Source organism: Pleuronectes platessa, chromosome 1, assembly GCF_947347685.1.
Source record: "Pleuronectes platessa chromosome 1, fPlePla1.1, whole genome shotgun sequence".
Taxonomy (NCBI): domain Eukaryota; kingdom Metazoa; phylum Chordata; class Actinopteri; order Pleuronectiformes; family Pleuronectidae; genus Pleuronectes; species Pleuronectes platessa.
Genome location: NC_070626.1, coordinates 21,432,330 through 21,448,146, shown reverse-complemented (window position 1 = coordinate 21,448,146; position 15,817 = coordinate 21,432,330). Strand labels below are relative to the sequence as shown.

At 42.2% G+C, this 15,817-nt stretch overlaps 1 protein-coding gene across 7 annotated transcripts in view; it reads right to left on the bottom strand.

The window, feature by feature from the left end:
* tjp1a (tight junction protein 1a) overlaps positions 1-15,817 on the bottom strand; it is a 50,208-nt gene that overhangs the window by 6,520 nt on the left and 27,871 nt on the right. For 4 of the 7 annotated variants that reach the window (XM_053441787.1, XM_053441709.1, XM_053442027.1 and 1 more), the window contains exons 12-28: positions 13,964-14,072; positions 13,626-13,845; positions 12,385-12,569; positions 11,938-12,033; positions 11,056-11,082; positions 8,774-8,856; positions 8,172-8,382; positions 7,109-7,209; positions 6,572-6,922; positions 5,404-5,655; positions 3,370-4,200; positions 3,104-3,186; positions 2,264-2,437; positions 1,793-1,899; positions 1,399-1,652; positions 933-1,087; positions 627-847 (exon numbers count right to left, since the gene is read on the bottom strand). In XM_053441787.1, coding sequence (XP_053297762.1) covers positions 627-847; positions 933-1,087; positions 1,399-1,652; positions 1,793-1,899; positions 2,264-2,437; positions 3,104-3,186; positions 3,370-4,200; positions 5,404-5,655; positions 6,572-6,922; positions 7,109-7,209; positions 8,172-8,382; positions 8,774-8,856; positions 11,056-11,082; positions 11,938-12,033; positions 12,385-12,569; positions 13,626-13,845; positions 13,964-14,072 — 3,460 coding nt within the window. The remainder of the gene's footprint in view (positions 1-626; positions 848-932; positions 1,088-1,398; positions 1,653-1,792; positions 1,900-2,263; positions 2,438-3,103; positions 3,187-3,369; positions 4,201-5,403; positions 5,656-6,571; positions 6,923-7,108; positions 7,210-8,171; positions 8,383-8,773; positions 8,857-11,055; positions 11,083-11,937; positions 12,034-12,384; positions 12,570-13,625; positions 13,846-13,963; positions 14,073-15,817) is intronic. The other 3 variants (XM_053441872.1, XM_053442182.1, XM_053442105.1) reach the window with 1 other exon arrangement.

Here is a 15,817-nt window from a genome sequence, read left to right as displayed (position 1 = left end):
TCATTTCCATACACAGCAGAGTATATTCATTCTGTTTCAGCTGTTATTGGTCTACTACATCAACTGGCTCTGGATCTGCTTTAAGTGCTTCACTCTGTTAACCAGCTTGTTACTCAGTGTTTCTGTTTGCCAATGAGCCGCGAGTGTACAAAGGGTTTTTGGAGCTTCTTCACACAGGGACCTGCTGTCACTGACAATGAGGCTACGAGAGCAGTGTGAGGGAGCCGAAGAGTAAATTTACAGACTGGACAGTTTAAACAATGAGTTGAAATCACTTCAGAGCTCAGCCAAACAGACGGGAGCATCGTATTCGGGTGATGTTTCTCTGTAGGTTCATCACTGTGAGTGACTGCTTTCACATCGACTCGGTGGCTTCTCAAACATTGTTTTTAAGAATATTGACTATAGATAATCGCCACGGAAATCAGATATTGGTAATAGTATCTCGGTCAATAGTTGGTATAATGCCAAACAGCACAATCCTACTGAAGAACATGCACATCTACCGAAAGACATCAAGCACAGTTTAACCTAAAACACTGAAACTAGACATTTGAACTGGATTCATAAAACACCCAACAATTTGAAGTTGAAAAAGGAAATCCCTCAGGCGTCTTCTTTCTTACCTTTCTCTTTGTCGAGCGGTGGCAGGATGCTGTTGTCTCTGCAGACCTTGAAGTAGATCTCCTGCTCCACACCATCAGGGATGGCGCCCTGTGGGATTATTATGCTGACACCTGTCTCTATGGAGCTCAGGACGCCACCGTTACTGTTGAAGATTCCTCGAGCTGTTGCAACTACTGTGTGGCCCTCGTCTTCATCATCATCATCCTCCAGAGCACTGGGGCTGGAGACAGATACTTTCAGTCATCTTGCATTCACATTCAGCTAGCTACTCTTAATTGAACCTGTGGTGAGTGTGAGATTGTTACCTCACTGGGATGGCCTTGGGCACAGCGTTGATGTTGTTGTGCTGGTATTTGGAGCGGTGGTCCATCGTGCGTGTGAACGTGTCCACGCCGCTGTCATGGTCCGTGTTCTGGGGCTGAGGATTCACCTGAGGCTTCACCGGGCTGGAGCTCCGGTCCTGATTCAAACAGAGAAGGGTCCAGAGTTAAACAAATGTGTACAGCATCTTCAAACAGCTAGTCCGAATCAAAATAATCTGAAATTAATCTGAATGCTGGAATAGGCCTTAGTACGGTTTATGTTAACTTTCACACATTTAAGTGATTCCAGTCACACAATATGAAAGAAATGTATCCTCCTCTGCATTTGCCAGTAAAATAAAAACACACAATGTGGGTCCACACTAAATTCAACAGCGTAACCCACCATGCATCAGTTACTTGACCCACTTTACTGCACTAAAATGAGCGTTGGCAACACTCTTCTTACCTTTGGAGCAATCTCCGGCTTGTCATTGGGCAAAAGGTTGTGGTTGAATTTCGGACTGTCGAACATGCGTGCGAAAGGCTTGGCAGAGGTGGTGTAGGGCTTGGGCGCAAAGCGGTTGTAGCTTGATGCTGCTGGAGCCACGGTGACTGTTTTTGGAGGGTGGTCACTTGTGCCATTAACTGGAGACTTCTCAGGGAAACTCTTATGAGGCAGGAAGTTGGTCTGGACAGTTTCCTCTCGGCCAGGAGGCTTGGCTATGGATGGATCAAAGAGATTATTTTAGTTGGAGTCTTTGTGTTTATGTACATTTTGGTAAACACATCAGTCAGCGTCTCTGTACACATCTAATAAGTTAACGTTTTTTTCCCATGTTTAGAATATAGATGAATGTTACCTTCAGCTGGGGGTTTGGGCAGTGTGGCTGGTGGCAGCGACGGTGTAACCTGGGGAACAGGCTCATATTTTTTCTCCACTGGACTTGGTTTTTCCACGGAATCCGTCCTGTATCACAAGACAGGATTTTAACGTTACAACAAAGGTGACAAAGACACCTTTATCAATCTAAGAGGATCTTAATATACCAGCATGGTAGAATGCCTCCACCAACCAGTCAAATTGCAGGGCACATGGTCACAATCTAGGTTTCCGTTCCCTTGGTATGGCGTTGAATAACAGAACTGCTAGCTATCATGGTGAAGCTAACCTTGACTGTGCTGATGTAAAATCTCATCAACTTACGATTTTATCCTTAAGTTTGCAAAATTTTAAGAATCTGCCTCCCCCAAAAAAGTAATTAATAGGGCCGAGACATTTCATTGAAAGATTAAAAAATGCTTTTTGGAATGGGGATGGGTCTGAGCATTACCTGTAGTTGTTGTGGGTTAGTTGTGCTTGTGGCTGGGGTTTGGAGGGGCCAACTTGGAGCCGGTCAAAGTAGGACAGCTGTTTCCTGTAGTAGTCCTCGTCCTCATCAGGGTCGTAGTGGTTGGAGCGCACAATGTCGTCAGCTACACTGGGAGGTTTCTGTGGCTCTGGCGCTCTGAATTGGTGTGGAGGGGGAAAAAATTAGAATAAAAGGCAAAGCAGCGGAAAGAATGTACAAAGAAATAAAAATAAAGCTGAGTGAGCATCTTGTTCAATGATGTGATGGAAATCTGGAGATACAAGAGGCTGGAAACAACAAAGTTGTATTTAATAAGGGGCTTTCTGCAGAAAGGATCAACAAAGGGAGACCACAAGGATCTCAGAGTGAGGATGCAGAACGGTCAAAAACACAGGTCTTATATAGGAGGATTTAGGGCTGTCCCTCTGAGCCAATCCAGACAGGTTCCATGGTGGGGTAAGGAGAGGAATCTAAACATTAGCAGCTAATCCACATGTGTTTCCTTAGGTGATAAGAAGACATACACTATTTCCTTTGATGGGTAATTAAGTCACAAAAGGTCTCACCGTATTTCAACACTAACAGTGCCGACCATAAAACAGCTCAAGTCATATAACATTTGGTGTATGTATATACAAGTCATAAAAATCTCTTGTCAAGGCTTCAAACGCTTACTATCTAAATACAAAATAGTTTGTCAACCGTGCTTAGTTAATTTTTACTACAATGATCTGAAAAAAAAAAAGGTGACTAATTGCACTGTTTTATTTCCACAGAAAACGAAGCATCAGCAGCATTAGTGAAGTTTAAGCTTCAGCTTACCTAAAGGTCTTCTCTTGATCCAGGTTGCTAAGAGAATTGGCTTTAGGGATTACTCCACCTGCTTTCAAGGGTAAATCTGCTGCCTACAGGGGTAAAAGCAAAACACTGTATGAGAAGAGTAATAAAAAAACATAAATAAAATGAATGTCTACTTCTAATGTGCTTATTTAACAAGATGTTGAAAATGAAATGGACAAAAAAAGTTATGTACACTAAGAACTATTGTAACTTCACCAGATCAAATGATCAATATCAAAAGAGTTTACCCTGTTTCCAGATGAATCCCCGGTATCTCGGGCTCGGTCCACGGACACAGAGCGTTTGTTCTCGAACATCTTGACTCTCGTCAGGACCGACTGGTGCCTCATGGCTGGTTCGTCCTCACGTGGCTCATCTCTGGCAGGTGCCGATTTTGTAAGGTCCACAGGGGAAGGTGAGGAGTTCTCTGCCTTTGGAGGAGGTGTGGGGCTGGTTTCAGAGTTCACAGGAACAGGGTCATACTGCTGAGGTTTGTAGCCTTTTTGCTGCGGTGCTGGTCCCTGGTTATAGGCAGGTCGCTGGGCAGCTGGGTCAGGGGAGCGGGCAGCAGCAGGGTACGTACTCAGGTGAGAATCCTGGTCATAGTGCAGCTCAGGCCCTGGTGCTGGAGGATCATCATAACGGACAGGTGCAGGGCCCGTTGGTTTACCATAACGGGGCCGTCCGTCAAATCCCTGCTGAGGTGGGGGCTCGTCGTAGCGGAGAGGAGGGGCGTAGTGGGAGTCAGGGCCGTCACCGTATGGCAAACGGGGATCGTAGCCCTGAGAATTGGCAGTAGGGAGCGGCTGGTTGTAGGGGTTCCACTGTTGCTGGTCGTAGTGAGGCACACTGTTCTCGAAGGGGGGGTTAGAGTCATAGTCATGATACTTTGGTTCTCGGTAACCACCTCCGCTGCTGACTCCACTGCTGCTGACATCATACCGACTCGGGGGGTGGTCGTAATCTCTGTACGGCTGCTGGTCAGGGTGATATCCCTGCTGAGGGTTGTAGCCCAAAGGCTTCATACTGTGACTGGTTCTCCCGATGGTGTCTGTGCTGTATGGATCCTTTTGAAACATCTATTGGAAAAATACACACGAGAGGATCAGGTTAGAATGTGCACAGGTTCCACTAACATATAAATGTAGAATATATATGATATAAAATAAACTCAACACTCAGAAAGTCAGTTAAAAGACGAGAAACGGAAAATATTAAAGTCCGTGAAAATTAATTGCAGAAGAAGAAAATGAGAAGGGAAAGACCTGAAATAGAAAAACTGAGAGGGAGGGATTACTGGTCAGATAATACATCAGATTCAACAGAAACTGCAGCACCAAAACCCATTGCAGCTTAAATAAAAAAAAGAAAATCACAATGTACAACAGCACACTGAAATTAAATAAAGTTCTTTAAAAAAAAAGGAGAAATAACTACAACAAAACAACGAGTTCCATTTTTCATGAATCCTGGGTGCCCTCGTCTTCACTAAATGTGGAAATGGAATAAAGAAATTTGAACTACGTATAAAAGGTTAATTTAAAATTTGCCCAATAACTGATGGTTTCATCATCATCATGGTCGTGGAGTGCACCACATTCACAAGGAAAAATGTCACCCACTGTCTTGATGCAATTACAATGGCAAATTAAACAGCCACAATAATATTTAACATTACAAGCACATAACCAATGTCCAAAAAAAAACATATTTAAATCATCATATTTAAGAAGTAACCATTAATTATCCAAACCAAAACTGAAGAACATTTCTCTTTGATTGGTTGGAAAATTACTGGCTACTTTCACAAGGAAACGATCCATTCAATCTGACTGATAAAAACAGCACAGAGCCACGTCTGGTGGTTAACAGAGAATGAGGCAAACATGTCGGAGCCATGCAGAGAGGGTAAGCAACAGTGAGAGCTGCAGGATGTCCACTGCTCTTCTACATGTAGCCGAACACATACAGCCATCACCTCCGAGACCCACTGTTGTTTACCGTCGCACTCTTGCACGTGCACACACACTTTTGCACGACCATTCACTCGCACACAATCTCTGTCTCTTCTGGGCAGCGCTGTGGTCAGCACACATGCAGGGCGGAAGGAAAGAGAGAAAAGCATTGCAGCAGGAGGTAGGTAGGTAGGTAGGCAGGTAGACAGGAAGCAGCAGCAGCAGCAGCAGCAGCAGCGGCAGCGGCACAGGAGTTCTGCCAGGTCAGACCGAGCTGAGCTGAGCATGGCCGAGTCACGGAGCATCCAGAGACGGTCAGATGGATACCTTTGGTTCAGAACTGGCCAATCCAGACTGTTGAGGTTCTGGCGTGATGCTCTGACGGGCTAGCTCAGGGGTGGGCCTCCTAAGCGAGCCAGCCTCTGGGTCGGGGCTTGGCTGCATGTGGGGAGCTGCAGGAGCCTCGTCAGGGCTCACGCCCCCTACAGTTTTTACAGTAACGTCGACAGCAGGGGGCATTGTCTCAGCCAGGGGCTCAGGCTGCTGGGGGAGGCTAGGGACGGCAGCGGCCTCTGCTTTCTGTGAAGTGGTTCAGAAATGTTTAATAACACGCGCTGACACACTACGGTGCAGTACCAACAAGTGCTACCTCCTTCACAGCCCCTCTACTTTGATCTGCTCCTCACTTGAGGCTACAGCTTACACTGATACAGACAGCCAATAACCAGACTTCACATTTAGCAGTAGCTGTCGATCAACCAGTGACGGATGAGAGTTAGGAATTAGCAGCAGGACAAGTTTTCATTGTAATAGAATACTACTGTGATTTTAATTCTACAGTTACAATACAATTATTTATTTTTGTTCCCTTCTTATGGTGATTAACACATCATGAGATGACAAATGTTTAGATTTGGTTATCACACGGGCCAATCGGGTATTGATAAATACATTTCACATTTACACTGGATTAACATGGGCATTGCCAACATGCAGATAATACTGTCTTGGTGTCATACTGTCACAGTCTCAATCACAGAAAAAAAAAAAGTTAAGAAGTGCACATAGGTGAGTACTGTTACACACACTTGGACAAACAGGTTCCTCTTATCAGTGACATCAGCAACAGTCACACCGATAAGTTTGTCTTAACACAGAGTACAAGAGTAACAGTCAAACTTATCAAGTTCTCCTTTTCAAAAATAAAAAACACACACTCACAGACATCGATCAACAAACATATAGAGGAAAATAGATTGAATAAATATTGTAATAAATATAGATATATATATTATATATATGTATAATATTTATATATTGCGATAAATACCTGACCACGAAAGTTTTCACTTTTCCACTGATACTGTTTTGTAGATAGAGAGAGATTAATTGTAAAAATAAAAAAACGCCTTCAATAGCGCTTCCAGAAAACCCTTCTAACGCACACAACGTCCTCCAGACAACAGGGGAGACGTACACCTCTCAGAAACGCTACCTGCTGCGGCACTGGTGCCTTGAACCCAGCCGGGTCGATGCGGTTCAGGGGGTCCGGTTGCACCGTGTGCTGGTAGCCAGCGTAGCCAGGGGGCTCTTGGATGACGGGTGGATCCTCACGGACAGGCTCAGAGGAGCGGGTGATGGCAGGCTCCGTGGGTGGACCCACATCGTCATTCAGTGTTTCGTCCAGCTCCTGGTCGGTGTAAGCTCCGCCCTCTGTGTCGGTGTCCTCGTAGTCGGAGGTGTGGCGGCTGTCGGTGCTGTACATGGAATACTCACTACCTGGTGCCGACAAGTAGGACAGACGATCGTCATGGATGTCCAGGTCGTCCTCAGCTGCCCCATCAGCCTAGCAAAGAAAGAATAAAGTGAGACGGAGTCAAGTCTGCAAATTGCCTTTCAGATAAATTAAGTACTCTCGTTTTGATTCAAACCCATTTGTCTGTGTGTGTGTGTGTGTGTGTGTGTGTGTGTGTATCTGTGTGTGCGTGTGCGTGTGCGTGTGTGTGTGTGTGTGTGCGTGTGCGTGTATTACCTTGCCCTCTGAAACCCACACCAGCTGGTTCTGCTGCTGCTGGATATTGTCTTTCAGTGCTCCGAACCAACCATCGTTCATGTTGTTCAAGTTAATGGTTGCTGAATGCACAAAGGTGGAGCAAAAGAGAATAAAAACATCCGGTGACAATTTTCAATAAGTAATTCTCTCCAAACATAGGACCATAATTAAAACTTTACTTTAGACATGCCCTCGAATATGCACTTAGCCATCTTGACATTGTGTCCAAATCTTTTCTAAGGTAATAAAGCAACGTGGCGATTTCCCCATTTGGGACCCAGTTACAATCTTGACTGAAGTGTGACTGAACTCAGTGGATTGGTGTCATGTTCTGTATCTAGTGTGTAAAGTTGTCATGTTGTCATGTTGTCCCTCCCATCCCATGGTTGGGAAGAGATGTTTTAAATGTGAAATCATAGAGCAGATCTCCCTCCTTATAAAGGAAGAGATAAACAACTCATTTCAGAGGCATTTGCAGGAAACATCCTTATCTCATGATTTACGACATCAGTTATCTGGGTTTCTGTTTCCCAGTGAGCAATTTTCTTAAAATTATTATATTGCCTGATTTTTAGAATAACTGAAAGCATAGAGATACAGATGCAGCTCACTGTGTCACAGGTGTTTAGACAGAAGATTGTGTAAGGAGTTCATGTGTGTACTCTAAAGACTGAATATGAGCTAAGAGAAGACTCTTTACGACCTCTCTAATATTTTGATCATCAACAGAAGCTCCTAAAGCACAGTCTCCCCACATCCCTTGACAGGAAGCACGCAGGCTGAGAAAATGGGCCTGGGAGTGGTTCTGTGTGACGGCCAGTGCTGAATAAGCTTTTTATGAGGAGTTTGACAGAACAGGGCCGGACACAACAAGTGCTGTGCAGCGACAGCATCAAACACTGCGGCACTCAACTGTCAACTATCTGTGAAATGTGTCCACTTGAAATCTCTCCCATTCTCACCATCCCCCTCCCCCTCCTTGGGGACCCCCCTCCCATTTAATCACCAATCTACTCCTCTCTCTCCCTTTTACTGGACTCACTGGTGAAGAGGTGGTGGTTGTTCTTTCTCAATTTGAGTGCTCGATCATAGAGTTTCCGAGCACTCTTCCTAGACTCGGGGCAGAGGCGGGTCCTCATGGTCTTGACGCCCTGCTTGGTGTCGGGATTGACGAACACCACGATGGGATACCACTGAGCGTAGTTCAGACGGTCCACTGCATTAGGGGTGATGTCCAGAACGGCGTGCTTGTCCTATACAGAAAATAAGCAAGAAGAGAAACACAAATGAGGTGTAAAAGTGCTTCTCTGCCATGTATTGACGATTCATAACATTTTTGCTGAGGAATATAACAGAGCGATATTTGTCAAACACTTTAATGATTTATTTTAAACACAAAAAAATCTATATCTTGAGGTCAGTCCATCACTGAACCTGCCACCATAAACCTTTGTGGAACTTCAAGCACCTAACAGTATTGAATAATATTGTACACCAGAGGGCTGCAGTGAGTTGGGAATCTTACGGTGGTTCACTGCCGTATTTTCATTGCCGTAGCAAATCTACCAAAACATGTTTATTTCTTAATCTTTTGTATCTTGTGTGATATTGTTATAACGTGTGTGTGCATTTAGATTCACTTACTCTGTCAATTATCTGTTTAATGGTGTGCAGGCGGATGATGCCAGTGCTTTTCTGGTCGGTTCCTGCATCCCTAGCTTCGCTCTCTATGGAAGAGAAAAGGACAGTTACTGCATCACATCAGCACGAGAGACAACAATAAACACGCTGTGCACCAATTAGCCGTCTTAGTAGCGTGCAGTTGTCGACTCCCATGAATAGAGCTTTAATTACAGAATAATAATCTCCGTACAGGAGAGGACAAGTGTACGTTCATGAAAACAGCTGGATAGTAAAGTCAAAATGAGAACAGCAGCCAATCCATGCAGTAGTCATTAGGTAATTTGGGTGGGTTTTAGAAAATGAAATTCAGTGTGTGTAGTGTGCGTGCAACTGCATGTAACGGTATAAATTATGCTGCAGGAAATGTGTTATGTGAGCAACACTGAAATGAAATATGCACATACAAGAGCAGGAGGGTAAATTGGGTTTGATGAGAATACAGTGTCATTGTGAGCCTGAGGGATTTTTAAGCAAGGATGTGTAGAGGGGTTTGTGATTCAAACAAAGATAAGCAATGGTTTCCTGCCTAGAAACAGAAGGCTCAAAAGAGGGCAGTCATCTCACCAGGTTGTTCAGTAAAGTCATGACTTAAGGCTTTAACTTCTAATATTCTTATAGGATCTGGGATTAACCTGGCCAGAGCTATCCAAATCATTTTCATAAATAATAAATAAAAAATACAGCCATGCATGCAGAGGTTCAAGCATATGCAGCTATCTTTAACAGGACATGTTTTGATTCAATATCGTCTCTGAATTTGAAATGTGATCTTTGAGTGATCGGGACATTGATCTGTTAAGACACTCTATACTTCCATCACTGTATTATGCGAAGTGGGACAGGCACAGAAACACACCATTGACAGCTCTGTACAAAACCAGACTCTTAACTTGGAAATAGCATCACCGTTAGAAGTGGTAACACAAGCCAAATTTCAACTGTGGTCAGAACTTAGAGCAATCAAATGAGGAATTATTATCATTATATTTTGCACAGAATAATTTTGGTCCTGCAATTACTTGAACCCACTGTTGCTCTACATGCTGGGTTATGCATACAGATACTTTAACATGTCAACACACCAAAAATATGGTAAATATTTTCCAAAGATTCTCTACAAGTTGATGATAACAATGTGGTAAGTCTTGTTGTTATCGTTTTGAATGCTTGAGAAAATACATGGATGCGCTCAACAGTTCTGAACATCATATAGAAATATATAGCACAAAACCTCAAGCCTTAATTAGCGTTGACCTTTGATGAGAGCGACAAGTTAACTGGTATAAACTGCTACTTTGGTTAACTATTGTTTACTGTGGTGAAAATTCGATTGGCAAATTAGTGGAAAAAAGAAGGTGAAACAAATTCATAAAAATGTGTGAATAAAGTCAACATTGCAGTCTCATAGGTTAATATCAATATATAATTCTATGATTCATTTCTCATGACTTTTGCATTTATACATGGCGTTTCTAAAAAAAAGTTACTACACACATCTCAACTTTCACTGCTAATAAAACTCCACAGCTAAACCTGCTGTGTTGCTGTAGTCATTTTACATAATGCAGCCTACATTAAAAGAGGGGAATACCACTGAATTTAATGACAAAATATGTCCATTTATATATATCAATATTTACACACAACATCTACAACTAGGGACGGGAGAATATATAGCACTGACTTGCTGTTTTAGATACTACACAGTGCAAAGAGTGTCGAGTAACAGACAAACTCACAAGTGAATCAAATCTAAATCATCAAGCAAAGTGCTTGTTTATCAATGTTGAAAAACTCCCATGTGGCTTCAAATGTGATCTGCACAGATTCTGTTCAGTCTTTAGTTGATATATTTGCATTGGACATAATCATTATTTAAAGTTAACAGCAGTTTCAGGAGTTATCTTTCTTACTGCAAAAACAAGTCTCCAACTGACAGTGTGGAGCAATCCCTCTCTGTCAGTGTGATATTAAATTTCTTGAGTCTTAGGTCTCCCGTTCCTGTGTTAAGTTGTGTAACACTGGGCATCAATGTTGAAATACACTGATAAGAGTGTTATTGCCAATTGTGATGGCAAATCGAAAGTCTTAAATCGCGTGTTATTCCCCTCTGCACATTAACCAGACACTGGCTATTGTTGGAACATCTACAGAAACGGCAGCTAGCCACCAGACACTACTTTATAGATTATCTGCAATGAATCAAATAAAACAAAGAATAATTGATGCACTAAGTGACATACTTTCCCCTCCTTGTTGTTTCTGTGTTTCTGAAAAGAAAATACAGTTATACAAACGTCACTGCAGTTGCGCAAAAAACATCATGGAATGGAATTACTTTTCATGGGTGTGTGTACTGAGTGTTTGTGTGTGTGTGTGTGTGGTTGCAGAGACATATGTGTTTGTGCTCTTAAACCAAGTGAAATGTAATAATAAGTGTTAAATAAAACCACACATTAATGACGCAGTTTCATCAAGTAAGAAGAAGCAGACGAGGGCTGAAAAAGGAGGGTGTTCCTCTCCTCTGAGTGTGGAAGAGTAGAAGATAAACAAAAAGGGGGAAGAGAGAAGCTATAAATGAACAGTAGGAAATAAAAAAAAAAACTCGATGAATGAGACAAAACTAAATTAATTGGGAATATCTCATAGCAGTGACAGTATTCTGGAGTTTGCTGTGCGATGTTGCGTTAACCCTTACAGCGAGCAAGTCAGGAGAGTCACTGTACAGGTCCCAAAATGAGATGGAAAACTTGGCAGAATAGATTTTGCTATCTTTATGTGTTAAACCTCTAATCCCAAAATATCTTTATAACCTCCCAGAGGCAAAATCTTTCCATACCCTGACCTTTCTTGTTCGTTCAAAAGAGCACCTCAGACTTGCCAAAGTGAGCTGGATACATGTATGCATAATAATAATTTAGTCACTAAATCAACAGTGATTTCAGTATCTATTGAACACTGACCACTACTGTAAATATTTGATGAGAAGTAAAACAGCCCTCAGCTTATGCCTTATGCAACGTGATGGATATAAAACATTACCTCAGATCACCTAAGACAACCAGTCAGACACTACACAAAACATGGACATCAGAACGGAGGGAGGCGGGTGATTTATGACTTACTCGCTAGTTCAAATATGTCTGGCTCCTCCCTGGCCAATTTCTCTCTGGCCACATCTGCTATCGGTCCAAAGATAACCACAGGCCTGAGGAACCCAGCTGCAAGAACAAGAACATGGGATAAAGAATGCCAAAGGCTAGAACACAAACATTCAATCAAACATTAGAAAAAGTAACTAATGTGTGAAATGCAAAATTGAGTCAAAAGCTAAGTGAGATAAAAAACCTCCATCCATTCTTCTTTAACATATAAAACATCTGTGGTGTGTCTTTAGGGTTACATTACTATCTGTCCTTTGTTAATGTAAGAATATATTCAATATTAAGACCCACTAAGACCCACGTAATTTGCTCGATCTAAGAAATAGGGAAAAACTTTCCCATTCATATTTATTTAAGCTATAAAGTTGAACTCTGTCTTCTGCCAATTATAAAACAATCTGCTCTTACCTTCCCTCAGCACCACCCTCTCATACGCAGGGAACTTGGTCTGAACTGGCTGTGCAGACAAGTCCTCCCTGCTCTTCCGCAAATTCCTCTTGGAACTTCGCAATCCTCGGAATCTCCAGAAGTCCGCTCTGTCGCCCCCTGGTGTTTTGGGGAGGGTGTACTGCACACTGGATAACTGCTCAGCTCTGTACAGGAATAAGATGCGAGTTGGGTCAAGTGTTAGGACTTCAGTCACAACTGCAGGGATTCTTAATCAATTTTACTACTGTTTGGAGCAGAAACCATGGGGGTATACTGGCAATGTAATTATAACACCATTGTACATTCTAAACTCTAAATGGTTGTCAAAGTGATTATGATGTATTATTAAAAATGTTGATATGCATGAAAAATTTAACATGGATTAAAAGCCATTTTTGATTTAGGCTAATTGAAATGCTGTCTTAAAGGCTAGTACAATATAATTCAACGCTCAATAAAAAGTGATGTCATCATATATCATTGTGTATGTGTCAATATGTTTTTACGAAGAAAACAACCCACGGGGATAAGGAGAAAGGAGAAAGAGGCCTTGGGGCAACAGAGGCAAAGCCCTTCCTTCCACAGGCTTTGAATAATAATGGTCTTTCTTTGATGCACTGCGTATTTTTTTTAAATGTTATGATTTTTTAATATTTTCAAATATAACAGAAGTCTCAGTGTGATTTCATGGTTTCATGACATGAAAGAATATCAAGCGAGAAAGGTTTAACTTGGCTGAGATATACAGTATTTCATAGTGATTAATGTATGTGATAAAAACCCATGCTCCATCTTCTGTGTCAGCGGGACAGTGAGGAATCTCTGTGTAAACACTGCTGGAGCCTGTTCAAGGCTGCTCAGACAGGTCTGATAAAACAATGCTGTTGGCTAGATGATGATGTACAGTGTACTTCACATCCTCAGGCACACAGGCCTCCGAAAGTCCTTGCAAAAATCACATAGTAAATACTTGTAGACCATTTACCCGACACATGGGATGTGTTCAATATATCATACTTTAAGAACACTTCTAGAATATAAAACACTGACCCAGACCTGGAAAAGGGAGTCAACATTTTTGATATAAGTCCTTCAACCGAGTACTGAATCATCATATTGTGATGAAGGTCTATGTGCTGTGACTTTGCCTCCACGCCTGCCCACTCATAAAGTGCCAGAACAAGCTACACAGGTATAAAAGGTGCGTCCTGAAACTTTACCTATTCTTGTTTGGGATGATGCCCCTTTCCACTTCCTGATGGTTCTTGCCAATCCGGATAGCGAGCCAAGAACCCAGTTTTCCGTTGTAGAGCGTGTCAACAACACGGAACACCTCGCCCTTGTTGAAGCTCAGGCCATACGGTGACTCTTTCTCATATTCAAAATGTGTCCGAATGTAGAAGGAGTCGCCCACATCGGATTCCACTATCCTTCGATACACTGGGGAAAAAGCAGAAAAGGAGAACAGAGTTCAAGACAGCAACTCTTCAAATGAGCTGGTTTTGACGCCTGATGTGTTTGATCTGCTGACATAAGACTTTGCAAGACTGTCACTCACCATCCTTTTTCTTTTGAGCAAGAATAGTTACTTCTTCTCCTTTTGGAAGATCCAGCAAAAACAGCACGGCTTCCTCTCGGATGATATTGGCAAAGTCCACGTTGTTTACCTGCACATGCCAAAGAGCAGAGGTGAAAGAAATTAAAGACTTTCAAAAAAGCAAGTTAGAAACTCAATGCTTAATTGCCTATATATTTAAAGTTTAAATACTTAAAAAGTTTTTTTACCAACTTAATTTTTTCTTATCAAATAACTAAATACAAGAAAACAAACTCTAAGGTGCTACCGCATTTCTCTCTGATAAAGAGAGATAGAGAAGAAATTGTTTCTCAACAGAAGCAGGGACACGTATTCTCCCTACAACCGGGCAAACTCCACCTCGTCTCCTGCTGCGGTCCCAAACACAATAACTGCTGTTTATTGACTCTGCTTGAGGGGCAGCAGGGGAAGTAGAAACACATGGGCTGAGTCACTGAACCTCTGAAAGACACCTTTATCCTTCCCAGAAACAGGAGGGCTTGACGTCTTTATCTCCACAAGCACACCATGACCAAAGGGAAGCAGCTTAAACATGGAAAACAATGTCCTGGAAGTCTCTGAGATGTGTTTGTACAGAGGGAAGAACACAGGCAGAGAAAGATCGAGTTTTGTGGGGGGGGTAAAAAGCATATGTATTTATAAAGAAATAAGGTAATGCATATCTTTGTATATCAGATAAATGCAATGACCTCAATGGAGGACGTTACGTTTGTTAGCAGGATTACACAAAAACTTCTTAATCGAATCGAATACATTTTGTTACAAAAAAATCTGGCATGTTTGGGGACTGATATTTATGAACGGTGTAATTTGGTGCAGATACAGATAAACAGGATCAAGTGAGTTTAAACAAGGTTTCATAACTGGACTGCTGGGCCTTGATGGAGGACTAGCCTTGACTGAGAGCCATTGTAGTTTGTTAATGTCATGGGGAAAAGAAGTGGTACATCCAGCCTCTGAGGGACAGATCCCTTCAGTTACAGCAGGTGTAATCCTTGGCTGTTGTGTAAACATGTCAGAACGATTCCAACACTGACATCAAGAGGGTTTCCATCATCCCAGCAACAATGTTACACTAGTATTCAATGAAACAGACAGTCAACTGTTCTAGGTTCAGAATGATAGAATGACTTCTATTGTGTTTTCACATTGGAAACAAGGAGAGTTTTGACCCGAGGCACGGCCTGGGAATGACTCACAGACTGACAGATACATTGTGCTGTATCCCCCCAAGATCTCTGTACACAGAACCAGAGCTATCATGTCCATGGGATCACATAGTTTCAACAGTGATTATCTAAGTTAGTGTGGGCAGTTATGGCTTTTCTATTTTGACCAAAACACCAGATGTTCTTCCCACTTTCGCTCATGTGACATGAAAAAAAATAGCAGTGTACTAAAGAAGTAAACAATACTTAAAAATCGCTTTTCAAGGACAGAAATCACAGCACTATTACAAGGCACTGGAATGAAGAGACTGGTGAGCTACAGTCAATCTACATATCTGCATTTGACTTAGAGAACTCATTTACAAACTCCTGGTTAGTGTAGAACCTGGGTTTTAATGCAGCAAAATTTCCTTTTCACTCTCATCCAGCTGCTACAATAGATGTATGATAATGTCGCCCAAGGAATTGCTTTTCTTAGAGCACTTTGATTGTGCAGTAAAAGAAGGCCCCCAGTTGTAGAAGAGGACAGTTGTTAGAGAAGTTTATAAATAGTCAGATTCAGCTGTAAGAACAAACTTCAAACCAACATCAAATTGAACAACATCTCTTTCTCCAGGAAAACGTAGCTGAATTCTTGGATTAAAAA